The sequence below is a fragment of the Macaca fascicularis genome, chromosome 3 (assembly GCF_037993035.2).
Source record: "Macaca fascicularis isolate 582-1 chromosome 3, T2T-MFA8v1.1".
Classification (NCBI taxonomy): Eukaryota; Metazoa; Chordata; class Mammalia; order Primates; family Cercopithecidae; genus Macaca; species Macaca fascicularis.
Window position 1 is genome coordinate 72,807,803 of NC_088377.1, and position 21,596 is coordinate 72,829,398.

The 21,596-nt window shown below is 38.8% G+C and overlaps 1 protein-coding gene across 2 annotated transcripts; it reads right to left on the reverse strand.

Moving 5' to 3' along the window:
* Positions 1–4,155: 4,155 nt before the first annotated feature.
* On the reverse strand, positions 4,156–20,909 carry ZNF679 (zinc finger protein 679). Of its 2 annotated transcripts, XM_045389164.3 has the most exons (5): positions 20,742–20,909; positions 13,045–13,171; positions 12,464–12,559; positions 6,426–7,391; positions 4,156–4,804 (listed from the first exon to the last, which is right to left on the reverse strand). In XM_045389164.3, coding segments are annotated over exons 1-5 (1,230 nt in total). In that variant the 5' UTR covers positions 20,781–20,909; the 3' UTR covers positions 4,156–4,802. The 2 variants fall into 2 exon arrangements, with proteins under 2 accessions (XP_045245099.2, XP_005549519.3); XM_005549462.4 differs by lacking the exon at positions 4,156–4,804 and having other exon boundaries at positions 5,374–7,391.
* Between the last annotated feature and the right edge of the window lie 687 nt (positions 20,910–21,596).

Genomic DNA, 21,596 nt, shown 5'->3' on the forward strand with positions numbered 1-21,596 from the left:
ATACATCATTGGGATAAACATAAAAAGTCACAAAACAAAAGAACAAAAGATAATCAGAAAATTTAAAAAACAGAATTTTTATTTAAATTCAAAGAGGCCCTTTTGCAGCCTAAGAACAGATGTCCTCTGCACATGCAGAATCAATGTTATATTTTCACCATGAATATTTTCCATCTGTGATTGAGAGTTACAAAGAAACTCAAGCAGGAATAACTATGGCTAATGATGAAGCATCTAGTACAGAGATAGCCCTATCTTATATTTGTGCATCAGTCTCTTTTTACACTGCTATAAATATGCTACCCACGACTGGAAAATTTATAATGAAAGGAAGTTTAATTGATTCACAGTTCCACATGGCTGGGGAGGCCTCAAGAACCTTACAATAATGGCAGAAGTTGAAGGAGAAGCAGGTATCTCCTTTACTAGGTGGCAGTAGAGAGGGAGAGCAGAAAAATTACCACTTATAAAACCATCCAATCTCATGAGAACTCACTCACTATCATGAAAACACCATGGGTATCATTCTGCTCCTGGCCACTTCCAAATCTCATGCCCTTTTTATATTTCAAAACCAAACATGCTTTCCCAACAGTTCCCCAAAGTCTTAACTCATTTTAGCATTAACCCAAAAGTGTAAGTCCAAAGTCTTATCTGAGACAAGGCAAGTCCCTACTACCTTGTAACTGAGCCTGTAACTCAAAAGCAAGTTAGTTACTTCCAAGATACAATGGGGGTACAGGCATTAGATAAATTTTTCCATTTCAAATGGGAGAAATTTACCAAAACCAAAGCGCTACAGGCCTCATGCAAGTTTGAACTCCAACGGGGAAGTCTTTAAGTCTTAAAACTCTGAGATGATCTCATTTGACTTCATGTCCCACATCTGGGCCATGCTGATGCAAAGGGTGGGCCCTCATGGCCTTGGGCAGCTCCTTCATGGACTGGAATTGAGTGCCTGTGGCTTTTCCAGGTGCACAGTGCAAGCTCATGGGGGTTCTGTCATTCTGGGGTCTGGAGTGTAGTGGCCTTCTCACAACTCTAGCAGGCAACTTCAGTGGGGACTCTGCATGAGGGCTCCAACCCCACATTTCCCCTCTGCATTGCCCTATTACAGGTCCTCCATGAGGGCTCTGCCCCTGTAGAAGACTTCTGCCTGAACATCCAGGCATTTTTATACATCCTCTGAAATCTAGGCAAAGGTTCCCAGAGCTCAATGCTTGTCTTATGTGTACTCGCATGCCCAACACCACATGGAAGCCACCAAGGCTTAAGGATTGCCCTTTCTGAAGAAATAACCCAAGCTGTCCCTTGGCCCCTTTTAGCCACAGCTGGATCTGGAGTAGCTGGGATGCAGGGCACCAAGTTCTGAGGCTTCATAGAGCAGTGGGGTCCTGGGCCTTGACCATGAAACCATTGTTTCCTCCTAGGGCTCCTGGTCTGTGATGGAAGGACCTGCCTCTCAGATCTTTGACATGACCTGAAGACATTTTCCCCATTGTCTTGACTATTAACTTTGAGCTCCTCTTTACTTTTGCAAATTTCTGCAGTGGTTTGAATTTCTTTCCAAAAAATGGGGTTTTATTTTCTACCTCATGGTCAGGCTGCAAATTTTCCAAATTTTTATATTCTGCTTCCATTTTAAACATAAGTTTCTTATCTCCATCTGAGACCACGTCAACCTGGACTTTATCATTCATATCACTATTAGCATTTTGGTCAAAAGCATTTACAAGTCTCTAGGAAGTTCCAAACTTTCCCACATCTTCTGTCTTTGTCTGAGCTCTCTAAACTGTTTCAATGTCTGCCTATTACCCAGTTCCAAAGTCCACTTCCATATTTTCAATTATCTTTATAACAGTGCCCCAAACTCCCAGTATTAATTTTCTATATTAGTCTGTTTTCACACTACTATTAAAGATACTACCAGAGAATGGGTAATTTATAAAGAAAGGAGGCTTAATTTACTCACAATTCTGCATGGTTGGTTAGGGTCTAAGGAAACCTACAATTATGGTGGAAGGCAAAGGAGAAGCAAGTACCTTCCTCACTAGGCAGCAAGAGAGAAGGAGAGCAGAAAAAACCACCACTTATAAAACCAAAAGATCTTTTGAGAACTCACTTACTATCATGAGAACAGCATGGGGGAAAATTTCCCCCACGTTCCAACTACCTCCCACCAAGTCCCTCCCTTGACACGCGGCAATTACAATTTGAGATAAGATTTGGGTGTATAAGATCTTAAAGTTATGAATTCAATACAGGGCACAGGATATAGCTTTTTTTTCTTTCAGAATATCTGAGGTTTCTAGGTTTCTAGTTAATTATCCACCTTATTAAAATGATCTTTTTTGTTTCAATATTGTTCTTTTCTTCTGAAAATGCATACAGACTCACACACAAACACACTCATTTGCTATATAACTTTCTTACACTTAAGGTATATCTTTTTATTTATTTAATTTTTTCAGATGGTGTCTCACTTTGTCACCCAGGCTGGAGTTCAATGGTGCCATCTTAGCTCACGGAAACCTCTGCCTCCCGGGTTCAAGCGATTCTCCTGCTTCAGCTTCCCGGGTAGCTGGGACTACAGGCACACATGACCATGGCCAGTTAATTTTTTGTATTTTTAGAAGAGATGGGGTTTTACCATGTTGGCCAGGCTTGTCTTGAACTCCTGACCTCAAATGACCCACCCACCTTGGCCTCCCAAAGTGCTAGGATTACAGGCATGAGCCACTGCACCCAGCTGGTGTATCTTTAGAGTAATACATTTGTATATGTAACTATGTAGATAAAAACTAAGTCTGTTTTTGTTTGTCAGCAGAGAGGCCACATGTAAAAAAATATATAAAACAAAAAAAAATATTTAATCATGGCCGGGCGCGGTGGCTCAAGCCTGTAATCCCAGCACTTTGGGAGGCTGAGACGGGTGGATCACGAGGTCAGGAGATCGAGACCATCCTGGATAACAAGGTGAAACCCCGTCTCTACTAAAAAAAAAAAATACAAAAAACTAGCCGGGCGAGGTGGCAGTTGCCTGTAGTCCCAGCTACTCCGGAGGCTGACGCAGGAGAATGGGGTAAACCCGGGAGGCCGAGCTTGCAGTGAGCTGAGATCCGGCCACTGCACTCCAGCCTGGGCGATAGATCGAGACTCCGTCTCAAAAAAAAAAAAAAAAAAAAATTTAATCATGACTCAGAAATGTATGGATATTAATTATACTCATGAAATTTTTATGATCAGAAAATGACCCTATGGCTAATAATAATTCAATTGCACATACTGAAGTAACTAAAAGTGTATAATGGGATTGTTTGTAATACAAAGGAAAAGTACATGCTCGAGGTGATAAATACCTCATTTACTCTGCTGTGATCATTAAATATTGTATGTCTGTGTTAAAATATCTCATATATGCCATAAGTGTGTATGCACACTACCCACAAAAATTTTAAAAAAATTTAAATAAGATAAAAAAGAATACAAATTTGACCTATGGGAACAAAATTCTTCAACTTATTTGCAGTTTAAAACCACTGGCAGGCAAGGCGTGGTGGCTCACACCTATATCCCAGCATTTTGGGATGCCAAGGCAAGTGGATCACCTAAGGTCTGGAGTTCGAGACTAGCCTGGCCAACATGGTGAAACTCCATCTCTACTAAAAATACAAAAATTAGCCAAGTTTGGTGGCACATGCCTGTAGTCCCAGCTACTTGGGAGGCTGAGGCAGGAGAATCGCTTGGACCCAGGAGGTGGAGGTTGCAGTGAGCCGAGATTTCGCTGCTGCACTCCAGCCTGGGTGACAGAGCAAGACTCCGCTCCAAAACAAATACACACACACACACACACACTGGCAAAAAAGAGATTACTAGAGATGTCATTCCCCTACATTAACAAATACTATATTGTTACCATCTTTTACCTAGAGCCTTAAGTAAGATTGGACACGTTAAAGTTGATGGCAAATTAACACTTCTTTCAAAGCACAATAGTCTTAACACATTAAAAACAATTATGTTTAATGAAAAAATTAGGTTCACACATAATCTTTAAAAAAATTTTAAATTTATTGCATTGTATTACATAAAGGTACAATTGATAAAATACTACTAACACTCAAAGAGTTTCCTCTCACTAGAATTCAGAATATTACTGTGAACACCCACCTTATACATCACTAAAACAATGTTATAAGTCAGCCACAAAGAGCCTCTCCATTTAGATTTTTCATTATGCATCTTACAGCCTAATGTCCTTACTCTTTCATAGGAAAGTTCATGAAGAATGGACACCTATAGAAAACAACCTCTCATACCTCTGATGCAATTGATCAAATACTTTCACAAACAATGGGAAGAAGGAATCAACGTGAAGTAACTTGAGACTTGAGTTACATTATTATTTGCTTCTTAGAAAATCTATAATTTTTTTTACAGAAAAAGCAGCATTCCTCGAATGTAATTATAAATCTCCAAAAAAATCTACTTCTTTAAAATGTATATAGTGATATCTTCGGATCTCTTTTACACTCAACACTCTGATTTAATATAATGTCTGAAGTTTCAGTGCCTTCATTCTTTCTACTGTGAATCCTCAAATGTTTATACAGACTTAATTTTTGATTAAATATATTTTCCCCATTTGCTACATATGCAAAAATATTTTCTAGTAGAAACTGGTGTTTTCTAAGCTATAGTTTTCAAACAAATGTTCTTTCACATTCATTACATTTTTAGACTTTCTCTCAAATATAAATCCTCTGATGTTCATTAAAGTTTGAGCATCTGCTTCAGGGTTTTCCTGTAATATAAAATGTGTACAATAAAATCTGTATTACAAGTAAAGGTACTATAATCCTCTTTATGTTTGAAATGTTTGTCTTCAGATAGTCTTTAAAGGCCTAAATTTTCTGAAGGTCTTTTTATAGTAATCACATTTATAATACTTTTTTTTTTGAGATGGAGTCTTGCTCTGTTGCCCAGGCTGGAGTACAGTGGTGCGATCTTGGCTCACTGCAACCTCTACACCCTGGGTTCGAGTAATTCTCCTGCCCCAGCTTCCTAAGTAGCTGAGATTACAGGTGCATGCTACCACGTCCTGCTAATTTTTCTATTTTTAGTAGAGATGGGGTTTCACCATGTTGGCCAGGTTGGTCTTGAACTCCTGACCTTGTGATCCGCCTGCCTTGGCCTCCCAAAGTGCTGGGATTATAGTCATAAGCCACCACACCTGGGTTATAATGCTTTTATTAAGTATAAACTTTCTGATATTGAGTAAGATATGAACAGATATTAATGGCTTTTCACATTCTTTGTATTTGTACAATTTTTCTCTAGTATAAATGCTTTCTTGTGCCATAAGGTGAGTATTTGTTAAAAGTTTTGCCACATTCTCCATATTTGTAGGGGTTTTCTTCAGTATAAATTATCCTACCTACCATAAACGTGTGACTACCATTTAAAGGCCTTGCCACATTTAACACATTTCTGGAGTTTCTCACCAGTATGATTTCTCTTTTTTAGAAAAGTTTGAGGTGTGGTTAAATGCTCTGTTATATTTTTTATGTATGTAGAGTTTCTCTCCAGTATAAACTTTTTTAATTAATAAGGATGGAGAACCTGTTAAATGCTTTGCCACAATTTTTTTTTTTTTTAACAATTGTAGGGGTTGTCTCCAATATCAATTATCTTACATTTATTCAAACAAATGTTTGAGGACTTTTAAAAGACATTTCTATATTCCTTATTGTAGGGTTTCTCTTCAATATTAATTCTCTTAATGTATAATAAGGGTTCAAGATTAGTTAAAAGCTAAAGCTTTTAACCACATTCTTTGTTTTTGTAGGGTTTCTCTCTAGAATGAATAATCTGATACTGTGTAAGGCCTGAGATGTGCTTAAAGGTTTTGCCACATTTTTTACCTTTGTAGAGTCTAATATACTCTCTTAGGCTTTGGGAAGCTGAGAGGCAGGTAGATCACCTGAAGTCAGGAGTTCAAGACCAACCTGGCCAACACGGTAAAATCCCTAAAAATACAAAATCAGCCAGTGTGGTTGCATGCGCCTGTAATCCCAGCAACTCAGGAGGCTGAGGCAGGAGAATTGCTTGAACCCAAGAGGCAGAGGTTGCAGTGAGCTGAGATCATGTCACTGCACTCCAGCATGGGTGACAAAGTGAGACTTCATCTCAAAAAATTTTTGTTTAAATAAATTCTCTTGGGTTCCTTAAGGTTTGAGGGCTGGTTAAAGGCTTTATTACTTTTTTACATTTATAAGACTTTTGTTCAATATGAATTATCTTATGTACAATAAAGGCTTGGAACTGGTTAAAGGCTTGGCCACATTCTCCACACTTGTAGAGATTTTTTTTAGTTATTTTATGTATTATAAGGCCTGAGGGCTGGACTTTATCACGTTACTCACATTTGTAGGGTTTCTCTCCAGTATGCATACTCTTATGATTAGCAAGACTTGAGGACCACTTAAAAGCTTTGTCACATTCTTCACATTTGTAGGGTTTCTCTCCAGTATGAATCCTCTTATGAGCATTAAGAGTTGAGGAGAAGGCAAAGGCTTTCCCACATTCTTTACATTTGTAGAGTTTCTCTCCGGTATGAATTATCTTATGTTTCTTAAGGGTTGAGAGGCAGTTAAAGGCTTTGCCACATTCTTCACACGTGTAGGGTTTCTCTCCAGTATGAATTCTCTTGTGGTAAGTGAGCGATGAGGATAAGCTAAAGGCTTTGCCACATTCTTCACATGTGTAAGGTTTCTCTCCAGTATGAATTCTCTTGTGGTTCGTAAGTGTTGAGGAGCGGCTAAAGGCTTTGCCACATTCTTCACATGTGTAGGGTTTCTCTCCAGTATGAATTCTCTTATGTTTAGTAAGGGTTGAGGACCAGGTAAAAGCTTTGCCACATTCCTCACATCTGTAGGGTTTCTCTCCAGTATGAATTCTTTTATGTTTAGTAAGGGTTGATGAGCAGGTAAAGGGTTTGCCACATTCTTCACATTTGTAGGACTTCTCCATAGTATGAATTATCTGATGTTGATTTAGGTGTGAAACCATACAAAATGATTTGACATATTTTTTACATTTCAAATGTTTCTTTCCACTATGTCTTGTCTTATGTCTATTGGAATTTGAAAATTTACTGAAGACTTTGACACATTTATGAGTCTGAAATATTTTGTTTTGGGTAGTTGACAAACATTGGTTAACTTCATTATAACCTCCTTCTTGCACCTCACACTCACCCATGGTTTTACATTTTTTTACTTGTAAATTCTCATGTTCACATTTTCCATATATTCTCGGTATTACTTTTTGAAGTGAATCTTTTATGCCCAGCTCTGGCTGAAGGTCTTGGGTGAAATGAGAACATGTAACTGAAAGACATAAAAATCACAAGTTACTTCACTTACTAGACTCAGATACATACACTTTACAAATCATAAAATTATACAAGGTACATTAGCAAAATGGCATATCAAATTACCACAGGCCACAATTCCTTCATAGGTTTATAAATGTAACAAAACCACAGTGATCAAAATACCTTTGCTGGAAATTTATAAATAAAGTAAGTGTGTGCATCAGGTGGGCACAATGTCAAGAGCCATATATAAAGAGAAGAGAAGTCTGCGACATTCACCCAACACAGCCCTTCCTCATCCCTAGTAGAAGAATATGGTGTCTTTAGGAGCAAACTGTTTTTTTATTATAAAAGACCAGAAAAATACTGGGACCTATATCTTTACTTTTGGCTTACAGGGGCCTTTCTGTCTTCCATGATAGAAAGTGCTGAATGAAATGGTGGTATACTTTTGAAATGACACCTTTAAGTCTTTTGGGATCAAAAGTGAATGTTACAACAGCAGAAAGACTGCAGTCCATGGGCAGAAAACAGGTGTAGAAAGTAGCTACCTACTGGTAAGAGGAAACATGGAGAAGTCTTTTAACTGAAAAATAAATGCAAAATTGCACACAAGACACATCCTGAAAACATGTTTGAGAGACTCTGTGAATCTCTAGCCAAGATAATTGGTTTCAGGCTATGCCAGGAAAGAGCTGCATTATAAAGATCATGAAAGGTAGTTTTATGTTAATGTTTAAATCTCAACCAAAGATTACAATGTATACAAAACATGAGGACAACATGGTCTAATAAAAAAAACAATTTTTGAAAAAGCAACTATAAAAATAAAGAGGCATATATTAATTTTTAAAATATATTTTAAATTTAAAATAAATTTTAAAATATATTATGCTCAGTGAGAAAAATGGAAAACCAGACACCTAAATAAAATCAGAAAAATAAGAATATCAACAATAAGCTTGGAATAATAAAAACAAAACAATCGTGGAATTAAAAAAGAATAACTGAAAAAATTTAAAAGAAAAAAATAATGTAAGAAATGAAGAAGCTAAACAAACAAACTAAGACATACACAAAAAGATCCATCACACATCTTTAAGCAAAGTTTCAAAAGTCGCTAACCAGAAGACAATCTTGGGAGCTGTAAGATAAAAATGAGGTATTATTTATAAGCATAGTTCTCTGAAACATTTGACAATAGAAATCTTGCAGGTCAATAAAGAACTGTGTACAATGGTTAAAGTACTGAAAAAAAAATCTTCATGGTGAGAATAATAAACACAGCAAAAATGTACTACAAAATAAAGAAAAAATAAAGATCTTCCAGAATAAACACATGCTGGAAAAGCATATAAGCACTGCATGTGCCCTAAATAAAATGCTGAAAAGAGGTCTTCCACTTAAAATAACATGATGAAAAAAATACATAATTGTATGAAAATATATAACTTTTTGAAAAACATATGCATATACAAAAAATAAAATTCTGCAGCATTATCGTGATCATGCAGAAAACATTTTTAGTTATTCTTTAAAATTTGAAAGATACAAGTATAAAAATAATCATAAAACATAAAAAGATATAATTATCAACATCAATAAGATGTATAGGGTAGATAAAATGAGGACAAATTTTTCTATGCAACTGAAGTCATTTTTTTTTTACCAGTTTAAGAAATACTGTGGTAACATTTAGAGGTGTTATAAAATCTCCAATGTAGCACAAAGAAAAAATCTTTATAGACACACAAAAGAAAATGAATGAATTACTAACATGAAACAAAGAATGATATTATATAATGGTAAAATGAGTCAATTTACTAGGAATCTATAACTATTATGTCTATCTATATGTACATGCATATATAAGATCAGGGCTTCAAAATATATAAAGCAAATATTGATAGAAATGAAGCAAGAAACAAAATAGCAACATAAAATTATAAACATTAAGACCTCACTTTCAATAATAAATAAAAAATTGAAATAAAACATCGATTAAAAAAACAGAAAACCTGAAGAACATTATATTGTGTATGAATTCATTTTGCATTACTATAGAAAATAAACTGAGACTGAGTAATTTATAAAGAAAAAGACTTCTTTGGTTCACAGTTGAGTAGACTGTACAAGATGTATATGCCAGCATCTGCTTCTGGTGAGGATATGAGGAAGCTTACAATTATAGTGGAAGGCAAAAAAGATGTATATGCCAGCATCTGCTTCTGGTGAGGATATGAGGAAGCTTACAATTATAGTGGAAGGCAAACATGTCACATGGTGAAAGATGATGCGAGTGTGAGGTGGAGGAGCCAGGTTCCTTTAAGCAACCAGCTCTCATGTGAATTAATAGAGGGAGCCCTCTATGATTACCAAGGGGATTGTGCCAAGTCATTCATGAGGGATTTGTCTCCATGATGCAAACACCTCTCATTAGGCCCCACATCCAACACTGGAGATTACATTTCAACATGAGATTTGGAGGGCACAAACATCTACACCATATTATAAAATCAACTAGGCTAAACAGACACGTACAGAACTCTCCAGTCAAAAGCAAGTGGGTACACAATATTCTTATTTGCACCTGGTATATTCTGTTAGAATACATAGGTCTTAGTAAATTTCAAAAGATGAGCCAGGTGCAGTGGCTCACAGGTGTAATCTCAGTACTTCGGGAGGCCAAGGTGGAAGGATCACTTGGGGCAAGAAGCTTGATACCAGCCTTGGGAACATGGTGAGACCCTGTCTCTACAAATAATTAAAAATTAGCTGGGCATGGTGGGGTAGGTCTGTAGTGTCAGTCACTCAGGAGGCCAAGGTGGAAGGATTACTTGAGTCCAAGAGGTTTAGGCTGCAGTGAGCCAAGATAGTGCTACTGCATTAGAGTCTGGGCAACAGAGTAAGAAACCCTGTGTAAAAAAAAATTTAAGAAGAGCAAAATCATACAGCCTATTTTTTTCTAACCAAAACTGAATAAAGCCAAAAAGAAAAAAGGTAAAATAGGCAAATAAAAAATATATGGAAATAAACACACTCTTCAATGTATTCTTGCACAGGTCAAATAATTTAACTTAATTTAATATTTTTGCTTGAGGGTCAAAATAGTTAAGTGACAACTTAGTTGTCAACATAACTCACAGTGGTTAACAAATTTAATATAATCTGTATCAAAATTCCAAAAGTATATTTATTCCTGAAATATTGTTTAAAATTTTTAAAATTTATTTTGAACTATATCTAGAGAAACATGAAAAACAGAGGCATTATACTTCTTAATTTTAAAACATAATAAAAAGCAACAATAACTGTGGTATCCACACAAAGACAGATAAAGACATGACAGAACAAAATAGGGAGACCAGCAATGAACTCTTCTGTGCATGACCAAATAATCTGCCACAAAGTTGCCATCAGCAGACAATGGAGAAAATATCATCCCTTCAACACATAATGTTGAAAACTGGATATCTATATTGACGAAATAAACTTGGATGCTTTAATTGCATCATATACAAAAAATATTTTAAACAAAATACTTAGACTGAAAAAAAACTAATGAAATTCTTAGAAAAAAATATAGTGGAAAGACATGACATTGGTCTTGGCACCATTTTCTTAGACATGCCATCAAATGAATGAGCAACAAAGAGAAGAACACACAAATTTAACTGGACTAAACTTCAAAATTTCTGTAATCAAATAACACATTTAATAGAGTGACAGTGCCACCCACGAAATGGGTGACAATATTTGAAAATCACATGTGATAAAACTTAATATTGAGAATTTATAAACAACACCTAGAAGTAGACAACGATAACTGAATTACTTGATTTAGAAATGGTCAAGCAAGCTGGGCGTGGTGGCTCATTCTTGTAATCCCAGAACTTTGGGAGGCCGAGGTGGGCAGATCACCTGAGGCTAGGAGTTTGAGACCAACCTGACCAACATGGCAAAACCCCATCTCTACTAAAAATACAAAATTAGCCGGGCATGGTGGCACATTCCTATAATCCCAGTTACTCAGGAGGCTGAGGCAGGAGAATCGTTTGAACCAGGGAGGCAGAGGTTGCCCTGAGCCAAAATTGCACCACTGCACTGCAGCCTGGGCAACAAGAGTGAAATTCAGTCTCAAAAAAAAAAAAAAAGAAAGAAAGAAAGAAATGGACAAATGATTAAACTAAATTTTAATTAAAAAAGTTACACAAATGGGGATAACTATTTGAAAGGTTGCACAAAATTAATAATTTATAGAAAAATGCAAAACAAAATCACAATACAAAACAAAATTACCTTATATCAATTAGAATGGCCACTATAAATTTTTTCAAAAACACCAACTATGTAGATGATGTAAAGAAATTGAAACCTATTCAAGTTGTTGATGAGAAAAAAGATGCAACTATCATAAAAAGTATCATGAATGTTCTTGGAATAATTCTAAATGAAATTATACAACACAGCAATTCTATTCATGAATCTATATCTAAAATATGCAACACAGTAAAATGAAGACATAAGAGGTATCCTGCTTGCATATCCCCCCACAGTAAGTCTCATAACCCAACCTCTAAATAAATAAATAAATACATGGATAAAAATTTAAAAATAAATTATAAAAAACTTTAAACTATATTTCAAGTCTATAGTAATGAAAACGGAATGGCGTGTGCAGAAAAATAGACAACCATAAATGAAACAGAACCTACTATTCTCACACATTTTAGACATGACACAAAAAAATTTTTAATGGTTTAACAGAGTTTCTCAAAAATATGCAGATATTAGTGTACTCCAAAAGCAATGGAAAAGCAGTTTATGCAGTCCCTGATAAGCCACAAAGAAAACTTTGGCTGAACTTGAAGAAAGATTTCTGAAGTGAAAGTAGAATCCGTAGAGAATTTAAAAGCCTGGGGCAGAAGGTATCACTATCTGAGAGCAAAAGTAAAAAATGACTCAGGCTTCTCAGAATCTCTTTCCATAGAAGCACATCTCCCCAAACCACATTTTAAGGACTGGCTTCCTCCTTGATTTGTGTATCTCTCATCTGTGTCATCTGCTTCATTCACTCTCACTTACCTGGGTGTTTGGATACCATCTCATTTCTCTTTATATTCCGAGGCTCTTTATTTTGCTCCAGACAGGTGATCAAGTCTGGCTTAGAGACAGCAATACCTGATTTATTAAGAAAAAAAAAGTAAGATAAATCTTGCTGAATTCTTTAATTACCAAATTAGTATTATGCTTAGTAAAGAGGATATACTAGAAAATTCTAGAAAATTAATATTGGTCATAATAGAACTTTTTAACTATTTAGAAAATATTTTAAATGTGTAGGTCCTTAATTTCACTACTCAGTATTGCTGAATCAAAAACTGGTGGTGGCAACTGAATTCTAAGGCATGGGCAACGCTCTTTTACGCCACAACATTTTTGGAATTGCCACTAACCTAGAGCGAAAGATACATAAGCTCAGGAAAGGGAAAAGTTCAGGTCAAAATAAAACGTCTTGAAGAATTTGTTCTACACCAATGAATCCCCAAGATTTTCTTAAAATCGGAGAGCTAAAATTCATTCATGCAAAGCAGAAATTACCAAAATCATCTTAGAAAAGAGAGAAAGGCAATATATTAGGAATTGTGTATCGAAGTTATCCTCACCCAGGGAGACCAGGTTTCTGTAGTTCTCTAACATCACATCTCTATATAAATTCCGCTGAGCACGATCCAGGCATTGCCATTCCTCCAGAGAGAATTCTATAGCTATGTCTCTGAATGTCAACAGTCCCTGAAAAAAAAACAAAAACAACAAAAAACACTCATGAACACACAAACACTCACCACATGGCCATAGGCAGAGATTTTTATTTGACTCAAGAGTAAAAAGAAGTGTTTCTCACTTATAAGAGTGACTAAAATTATTCAATGATAATTTTTAACACTGAAGTATTCTCTAACTCTGAGAAAAGAGGATAGCAGACAATCCACAATACCACTGTAGGTATAATTTTCTGGACGATAAATTATTAAATTAAGAGCATCAATATGGACATGTCTATTTTTTCCTTTTCTTTTTTCTTTTTTTCTTTTTGGAGACCAAGTCTCGCTCTGTTGCCCAGGCTGGAGTGCAGTGGCGTGATCTTGGCTCACTGAAAACTATGCCTCCTGGGTTCAAGTGATTCTCCTGCCTCAGCCTCTCAAGTAGCTGGGATTACAGGTGTGTGCCACCATGCATGGCTAATTTTTGTATTTTTAGTAGAGACAGGGTTTCTCCATGTTGGCCAGGCTTGTCTTGAACTCCTAACCTCAGGTGATCCACCCACCTTGGCCTCCCAAAGTGCTGGGATTACTAGCATGAGCCACTGCACCTGGCCCATTTTAATTATAAAGAAACATCAGTTTTATGCAAAGTTGAAGATACAGACAACTTCCCTGTTCTATAATTTTTAATAGTAACATTAAGTAGCCTTTCTTTAGCAGCCTAGAAAGCAAGTATCTCCTAATAGTTTTTTCAGAACTTTCTGGATAATAAATGCCATCCTGTTTATGTGAGCATTTTCTAAATCCTATTCTGCATGGAACTAATAGAGCACACAGATGAAACTTCAACAAGACATGTTTCACTTTTCATTAATATCCAAAGACAACTGTGTTTCCCCAATAGAAATATTGAGTATTTACACCTTCTCATGTTCAACAGCTACGATGGGAACATTTTAAATATTGCAGGTCATAAATTTGTGGTGAGAATTCTGCATGGCATACAAGAATCCAAGATGAAGAAAATACCTAGAAGGCTTGGTATGGCCGGGCACGGTGGCTGGTGCCTGTAATCCCAGCACTTTGTGGGGCTGAGGTGGGCGGATTGCCTGAGGTCAGGAGTTTGAGACCAGCCTGGCCAACATGGTGAAACCCTGTCTCTACTAAAAATACAAAAATTAGCTGGGCGTGGTGGTGAGCACCTGTAATCCCAGCTAATAGAGAGGCTGAGGCAGGAGAATCACTTGAACCCGCAAGGTGGAGGAGGTTGCAGTGGGCTGAGATTGTGCCATTGCACTCCAGCCTGGGGCACAAGAGTGAAAACTCAAACAAACAAAACAAAACAACAAAAAGAGAAGGCTATGCTATACAGAAAAAAATTTTTTTCAGAACCCCTAGACTATCATAAAAATAGCAAAAAAATAATTGAAACAAACTCATTAGGTATAAACAACACAAGCGGAGAAGTAAACATCTGCAAGTTCTGAACACATGGCATTCCAAAAGGCAGAGTGGACACTGCTTTTTTTTTTTTTTTTTTTTTTTTTAGACAGAGTCTTGCTCTGTCAACCAGGCTGGAGTGCAGTGGTGCGATCTTGGCTCACTGCAACCTCCACCTCCTGGGTTCAAGCAATTCTCCTGCCTTAGCCTCCTGAGTAGCTGAGATTACAGGTGTGCACTACCATGCCCGGCTAATTTTTGTATTTTTAATAGAGACGGATTTTCACCATGTTGGTCAGGCTGTTCTCAAACTCCTGACCTTGTGATCCACCCATCTCAGCCTCCCTAAGTGTTGGGATTACAGGTGTAAACCACCACGCCTGGCCCAGACACTGCTCTTGATCTGAGACATGCTCACCTGAGAAAAAGTGATTTTTTCCTTTTCCTCCTCTTTCTCTGAAATGTATTTTCAGATAAGATGCTCTCGACATATCAAATCTGCATCTTGAGAATACGCCTTTAAAGCACAATCTATTCACCTGCTACCACCACACACATCCACGGGCAGAAAGACTGAGACTTGCTGAAAACACTCACCCATTTTTGTTGCGTATAACTGAAAAGATTTCAGAGCAATGACAGAACAACGAGCTTCTCCATAACTATTAAAGTATAAGTTTCTTTTTCCCTGCCCTCCCGTATCGGACATCAGCAAATTTCTTTACATAATGGCAGCATGAACTGCACTGACCTCTTCCTACCAAACGGAAACAGGGCAGGCAGTGCAGCCTTCCTCAGATGCGAAGGTTGAACTAAACTCTCCTGAATGTATCTTGAACCCCTCAAGTGTATAAGTTACTTGATAATCTCGGCCCTGCTTTATGCAAAGTGATTCTGCAGGATCCAAAAGGGTCCAGGAATGGGCTTTTTCAACAAGTCCCCTGTAAATGCTGATTGTGCTTTCCCAGACACATTATTAGCATTAGCGAGAGAAAGCAGGCACAGCAAAGAGTCCCTTACACCCGCCACGTCTGTCACAATACACATACTTGTGATACAAATAAAGACAACCAACCTCCACCCTGAAATATTATATTTTTTGTTGGCTTTTTTCAGTTTACAGAGAAAACAGAAGGCAGCAATGTCTGAGTAAGTCTGCACTTGGGAAATGTGTACACATGTACTAATAAAATGGTTATTAAGCAGGTACTATGTGCTCAGGAGCATGTCACAGAACACTACGGGGAATAACACATAATGTGATTTAATTTTCATAGCACTCTGGGAGTTGCTACTAAGTGTTGAATAATTTTTAGCATTTAGATTAAGAGCACAGCAGTTTTATTTCTTATGTGTCTCTATCATTAATTTTTAAAAGAAAATGTATAGAACAATAAATCAATATAAAAAACATCCGAAATGATACAATTACATAAGAATTGAATAATCAACTTCCAAATGGCTATTTTGTAAATAATGAAATTAAGGCAGAAATAAAAAAAGTTTTGGAACTAATTAGAGCTGAAATACAACATACCAGAAGCTCTGGGTCACAGCTAAGGCAGTGTTAAGAACAAAATGTATAACACTACACATCCACATCAAAGAGTTAGAAAGATCTCAATTTACAAATCTAACGTCATAATTAAAAGAATTCCAAAAGTAAGAGCAAACTAACTTCAAAGCTAGCAAAAGACAAGAAATAACCAAAATGATAGCTGAAATGTAGAAGGTGAGACATAAATAACCATAAAAAGTTTAATGGGCCAGGCACAGTGGCACACACCTATAATCCCAGAACTTTGGGAGGTCGAGATGGGCAGATCATGATGTCAGGAGTTTGAGACCAGCCTGGCCAACATGGTGAAATCCCGTCTCTACTAGAAATACAAATATTAGCTGGGCGTGATGGCGGGCACCTGCAATCCCACCTACTCAGGAGGCTGAGGCAGGAGAATTGCTTGAAACCAGAAGGCGGAGTTTGCAGTGAGCAGAGATTACGCCCACTGCATTCCAGGGGCGAAAGAGTGAAACTCTGTCTCAAAAAAAAAGTTCAACGAAACCAGAAGTTGATTCTATGAAAAAATTAATGATAGATAAAACATTAGATTAATGAAGAAAAAAGAAATAATTCATATAAACACAATCAGACTAAAAAGTCCAAAAACAACAGATGCTTGTGAGGTTATGGAAGAATGGAATGCTTATATCCTGCTGGTGAGCGTATAAATTTGTTTAACCATTGAGAAAAACAGTTTGGCAATTTTTCAGTAACCTGAAAACAGAATTACCATTTGACCCAGCAATGCCACAACTGGGAATATTACCAATGATTGTAAGTTATTCTACCATAAAGACACATGCATGCATATGTTTATTACAGCACTATTTACAAAAAACAAGACATAAACCTGTATGTCTTCAGTGGTAGACTGGATAAAGAAAACGTGGTATGTACACACCATGAAATATGATGCAGCTATAAGAAAGAACATCATGATGTCCGTTGCAGCAACATGAATGGAGCAGGAGACCGTTATTTTTAGAAAACTAGTGCGGGAATAGAGAATCAAATACTGTATGTTGTCACTTATAAGTGGGAGCAAAATAATGAGAAAACGTGGACACAAATAAGAGAACAGACACTGAGGCCCAGTACAGGGTGAAGGGTCAGAGGATGAAGAAAATCAGAAAAAAAAAAATCTGTTGGGTACTATGCTTAGGTCCTGAGTGATAAAAGAATCTGTACACAAAAACTTCATGATATGATTTTACCTATATAACTTGCACATATACTCTTGAACCCAAAATAAAAGGTAAAAGAAAAAAAATTTGGCCGGGCGCAGTGGCTCACACCCATAATCCCAACCCTTTGGGAGGCTGAGGCAGGCAGATCACCTGAGGCCAGGAGTTCGAGACCAACCTGGCCAACATGGTGAAACCCTGTCTCTATTAAAAATACAAAAATTAGCCGGGCGTGGTGGCACGCACCTATAATTCCAGCTACTCAGGAGGGAGGCAGGAGAGTCTCTCGAACCTGGGAGGTGGAGGTGGCAGCAAGCCAAGATCACACCACTGCACTCCAGCCTGGGTGACAGAGCAAGACTCCGTCTCAAAAAAAAAAAAAAAAAATTCGTGAGTGGGAAAGAGTGCAAGGTCAGTGGTAGGACTGGCTTATGCTACAGACAGTGGTCCACGTGGGGCTATACTCTGATTTAGTCCTGTGTCCATGCAGGCAGATTAGACCATGATCAAGTGGTACGGACCCCTACATTAGTGGAGGAAACAGGTGCTACTGCAGATTCAGTTTCTGGGGTTGAGGATATGCCAGGAAACTTGTAGGCACTTTGGTTGGATTTTGGCAAGAAGCACTAAAAACAAAAGCGCTGTGGTAGAATTCTTGAGGGTGGTGCCTAGTCCTGGGAGGGGTGTGGACGCATCAATGTCTAGTGGGTCTGTCTGTGAATGGGTGAGAATCACGTGGTGGCAGCTCTGAAAGGAGGTCAGTTATCACAGTTCCTTTTCTCTAAGTTTTTAGTTTTTTTCACCCTGAGAGGAGACCTAGAATCACAAGACAATGTGCAGTGTGACAGCCTGTGTGCAGGAGAACAGAGCCTCCCCTTACCAGATGCCCAGAGTCCCCCTCCAGGCCAAGCCTCTGTAATATCTCTTTTCTGACACCTGGGATTACAGGCACCTGTCACCACGCTCGGCTAATTTTTGTATTTTTAGTAGAGATGGGGTTTCACCATGTTGGCCAGGCTGGCACCAAGCAATTTTTTAACACCAACTTTTTGTCTAACATTTCCATCCTGATGCCACCCAGAGTCGGCACGGACCATAATTCAGAGCTCAGTGTCACCATATCGCCCTCACTGCACACGCCTGTCACAAATCCCAGGGACCCATCTATGCTTCTCAGCTACTGTCTATAAACTGGGGACTCCCATAATGTCCCTCAAGTTCAATAATTTGATAAAGATACTCACAGAATTCTGCAAAATCCTGTACTTATGTTAACCAGTTTACTATAAAACATGCAACCAAGAAACAGTGAAATGGAAAAGATGTATAAGACAAAAAAAAAAAAAAAAAAAGTTGGGAAAGATGGGGTATATAGCACCCGACCTCTGCTTTCTTCTTATGTGAAATATTTATAAATGGCAAACTTTTTTTTTACAAAGCATTGAATGGCACTTTTTAAGTGTCATCCAATGACTTTAAAAAAAAATAATTAGTGTAAGTACTGTGTCTGAAACATACAAGGAAAGACAAATAGGTAATAATGTGAGTTAGAAAAGTTGGCATTTTGGAATGTCAGATGGAACTGGAAATTTAATATTTTACTGCAGGCCAGTTAGTCTGTGAGAACAGGGAAATTGACTCAAGACCTTGTTTAAGACACAGTTGAGGCCCAGCGTGGTGGCTCACGCCTGTAATCCCAGCACTTGGGAGGCCAAGCAGGCGGATCATCTAAGGTCAGGCATTTGAGACCAGCCTGGCCAACATGGTGAAACCCCATCTCTACTAAAAATACAAAAAGTAGCTGGGTATGGGCCTGTAATCCTAGTTACTCAGGTGGCTGAGGCAGGATAATTACTTGAACCAGGGAGGCGGAGGTTGTAATGAGGCAAGATGGAGTCACTGCACTCCAGCCTGGGTGACAGAATGAGGCTCCGTCTTAAAAAAAAAGAAAGAAAGAAAGAAAGAAAGAAAAAGGCACAGTTGAAAAATGCAGGCTGCCTGCAATAGCCTATTCCTGTAATCCTAGCACTTTGAGGCGAAGGCGGGCAGATCACTTGAGGCCAGGAGTTTGAGACCAGCCTGGCCAACATGGCAAAACTCTATCTTTACTAAAAATACAAAAAGTAGCCGGGCGTGGTGGCCGGTGCCTTTAATCCCAGCTACTCGAGAGGCTGAGGCAGGAAAATCACTTCAACCCAGGAGATGGAGGTTGCAGTGAACTGAGATCTCACCACTGCACTGCAGCCTGAGTGACAAAGCGACTCTGTCTCAAAATAAATAAATAAATAAAAATAACAGCAAGGGAAAGCCAGTTTCCTGTGGCTTTCCACAGGCAAATATTTAAACAGCAGGCAATTGGACCAAGGTGGATTGACTTTTCTCGGCTCTCACTTAAAAAAACAAAAATCTAACTCAAATGTATCTCTGTGGCCGGGGCGGTGGCTCACGCCTGTAATCCCAGCACTTTGGGAGGCCAAGAAGGGCACATCATTTCAGGTCAGGAGCTCGAGACCACCCTGGCCAACATGGTAAAACCCCGTCTCCACTGAAAACACAAAAATTAGCCGGGCACGGTGGCGGGCACCCGTAATCCCAGCTACTCGGAAGCCTGAGGCGCGACAATAATTGAACCCGGCAGACAGAGGTTGCAGTGAACCGAGATTGCGCCACTGCACTCCAGCAAGGGCAACAAAGCTAGACTCCCTCACAAAAAAAAAATTGCATTTCTTGGAAATTATTACATTGAAGAAAAAAATTCAGGCCTAGTCAACCACAGACTGCTAATTAATCTGTGATGACATAACCAAGAAATTTTCACCTGGATCTTACAAATAAGGAAACTACATAACTTTACCAAAGCAGTTACTGAATTTGGTTTGCTTCATCATGCAACTTATAACAGACTTCTTCAAGCCTCTCCCATGGACCACAACCCACAAACCATAGCTGCGCGCTCTATGATTCTTGAATCACATTTTGATCAAATTGTCTAATATTTTTACAGTGATTCCCATACATTTCTAAAAGGAAATGAGGAACTAGGGACCTCAGGGACCACAACTTTTTCCACTTATGAATCCCACACCCTGAGTCAGGACTCTGCCCTGATGACTTTCCCACCCATGCACAATCTGGGTGAGATGAGGCGCTGGGAGTGCGGAGCCGCCCAGAGAGGGCTCCAGCCCAGGGCAAAGCCACGGCAGAGGAAAAAGACAGAACTCCCAGGGTCCCAGCCGCTGGCCCAGGCACCATATTATGTCTGGAGGAGACTAACAGCCCACCTGGGCCAAGGAGGATTTGGGTCCTGAGACTCCAGAGCTGACTGCGAGGAAGTTTGGGTCCTGCTACAGCCACTTTCAGCCGGTTCCAACCAGCCCCCAGCCCTCTCTCACGATGACAGACCCACCACTCACCATTTCTCGGCTTCCAGGGTGTCCCGGTCTTTTAGCCATAAATCTGCGAATACCTGCAGGACACAAGGCCACAGTGGCTTGGACTCTAGGAGCGGAGGAAGCAGAGCAGTAAGGAGAAGAACTGGAGCTCTGGACGCAGAGAAACGCAAACGACCCGGAAAATTACGGAAGCGTCCTGTTCTCTCCCGCTGCATGCCTGATTGGACAATTCCTAATCCATTGCTCCTGATTGGATAAGGTTTCAGGACCCACCCTTCATGCCCTGAGTGACGAAAAATGTGATCAGACACTGGGCTAAACCAAGCAAAAAATAACAGGTTAGACTGCAACCTTTACAGCCAAGGCTTCTTCCCTGATCTGAGACAGGCCAACCCTAGAAGACATTTGCATTTAACCTTCTGTAAAACGTAATATGCATTTGTAAATGATATATAATATAGTTATTCATAAACTAAAAAAATATGACAATTTTTTAAAAATTTCAGATTTTATGACCTTCCTTACTGCGGATCCTTTGCAGTGACATGGTTTGGCTCTGTGGCTCCACCCAGATCTCATCTCAAATTGTAATTCATGGCAAGGCGTGGTGGCTCAGGCCTGTAATCCCAGCACTTTGGGAGCCCGAGGCTGGTGGACTACGAGGTCAGGAGTTAAAGACCAGCCTGGCCAATATGGTGAAACCTCGTCTGTACTAAAAATACAAAACTTAGCCAGGGTGGTTTGCGGGCGTCTGTAGTCCCAGCTACTCAGGAGGCTGCGGCAGAAAAATCGCTTGAACCCGGGGGGTGGAGCTCGCAGTGAACCGAGATCGTGCCACTGCACTGCAGCCTGGGTGAAAGAGCAAGACTTGGTCTC

Coding starts and splice junctions, on each gene's coding strand:
- ZNF679 (XM_005549462.4), bottom strand. CDS start 20,780: ATGGCTAAAAGACCGGGACACCCTGGAAGCCGAGAAATG. Junction 12,560..13,044: donor CAGAAACCTGGTCTCCCTGG/GTGAGGATAACT, acceptor TTAATAAATCAG/GTATTGCTGTCTCTAAGCCA. Junction 7,392..12,463: donor GATGGTATCCAAACACCCAG/GTAAGTGAGAGT, acceptor TATGTCTTTCAG/TTACATGTTCTCATTTCACC.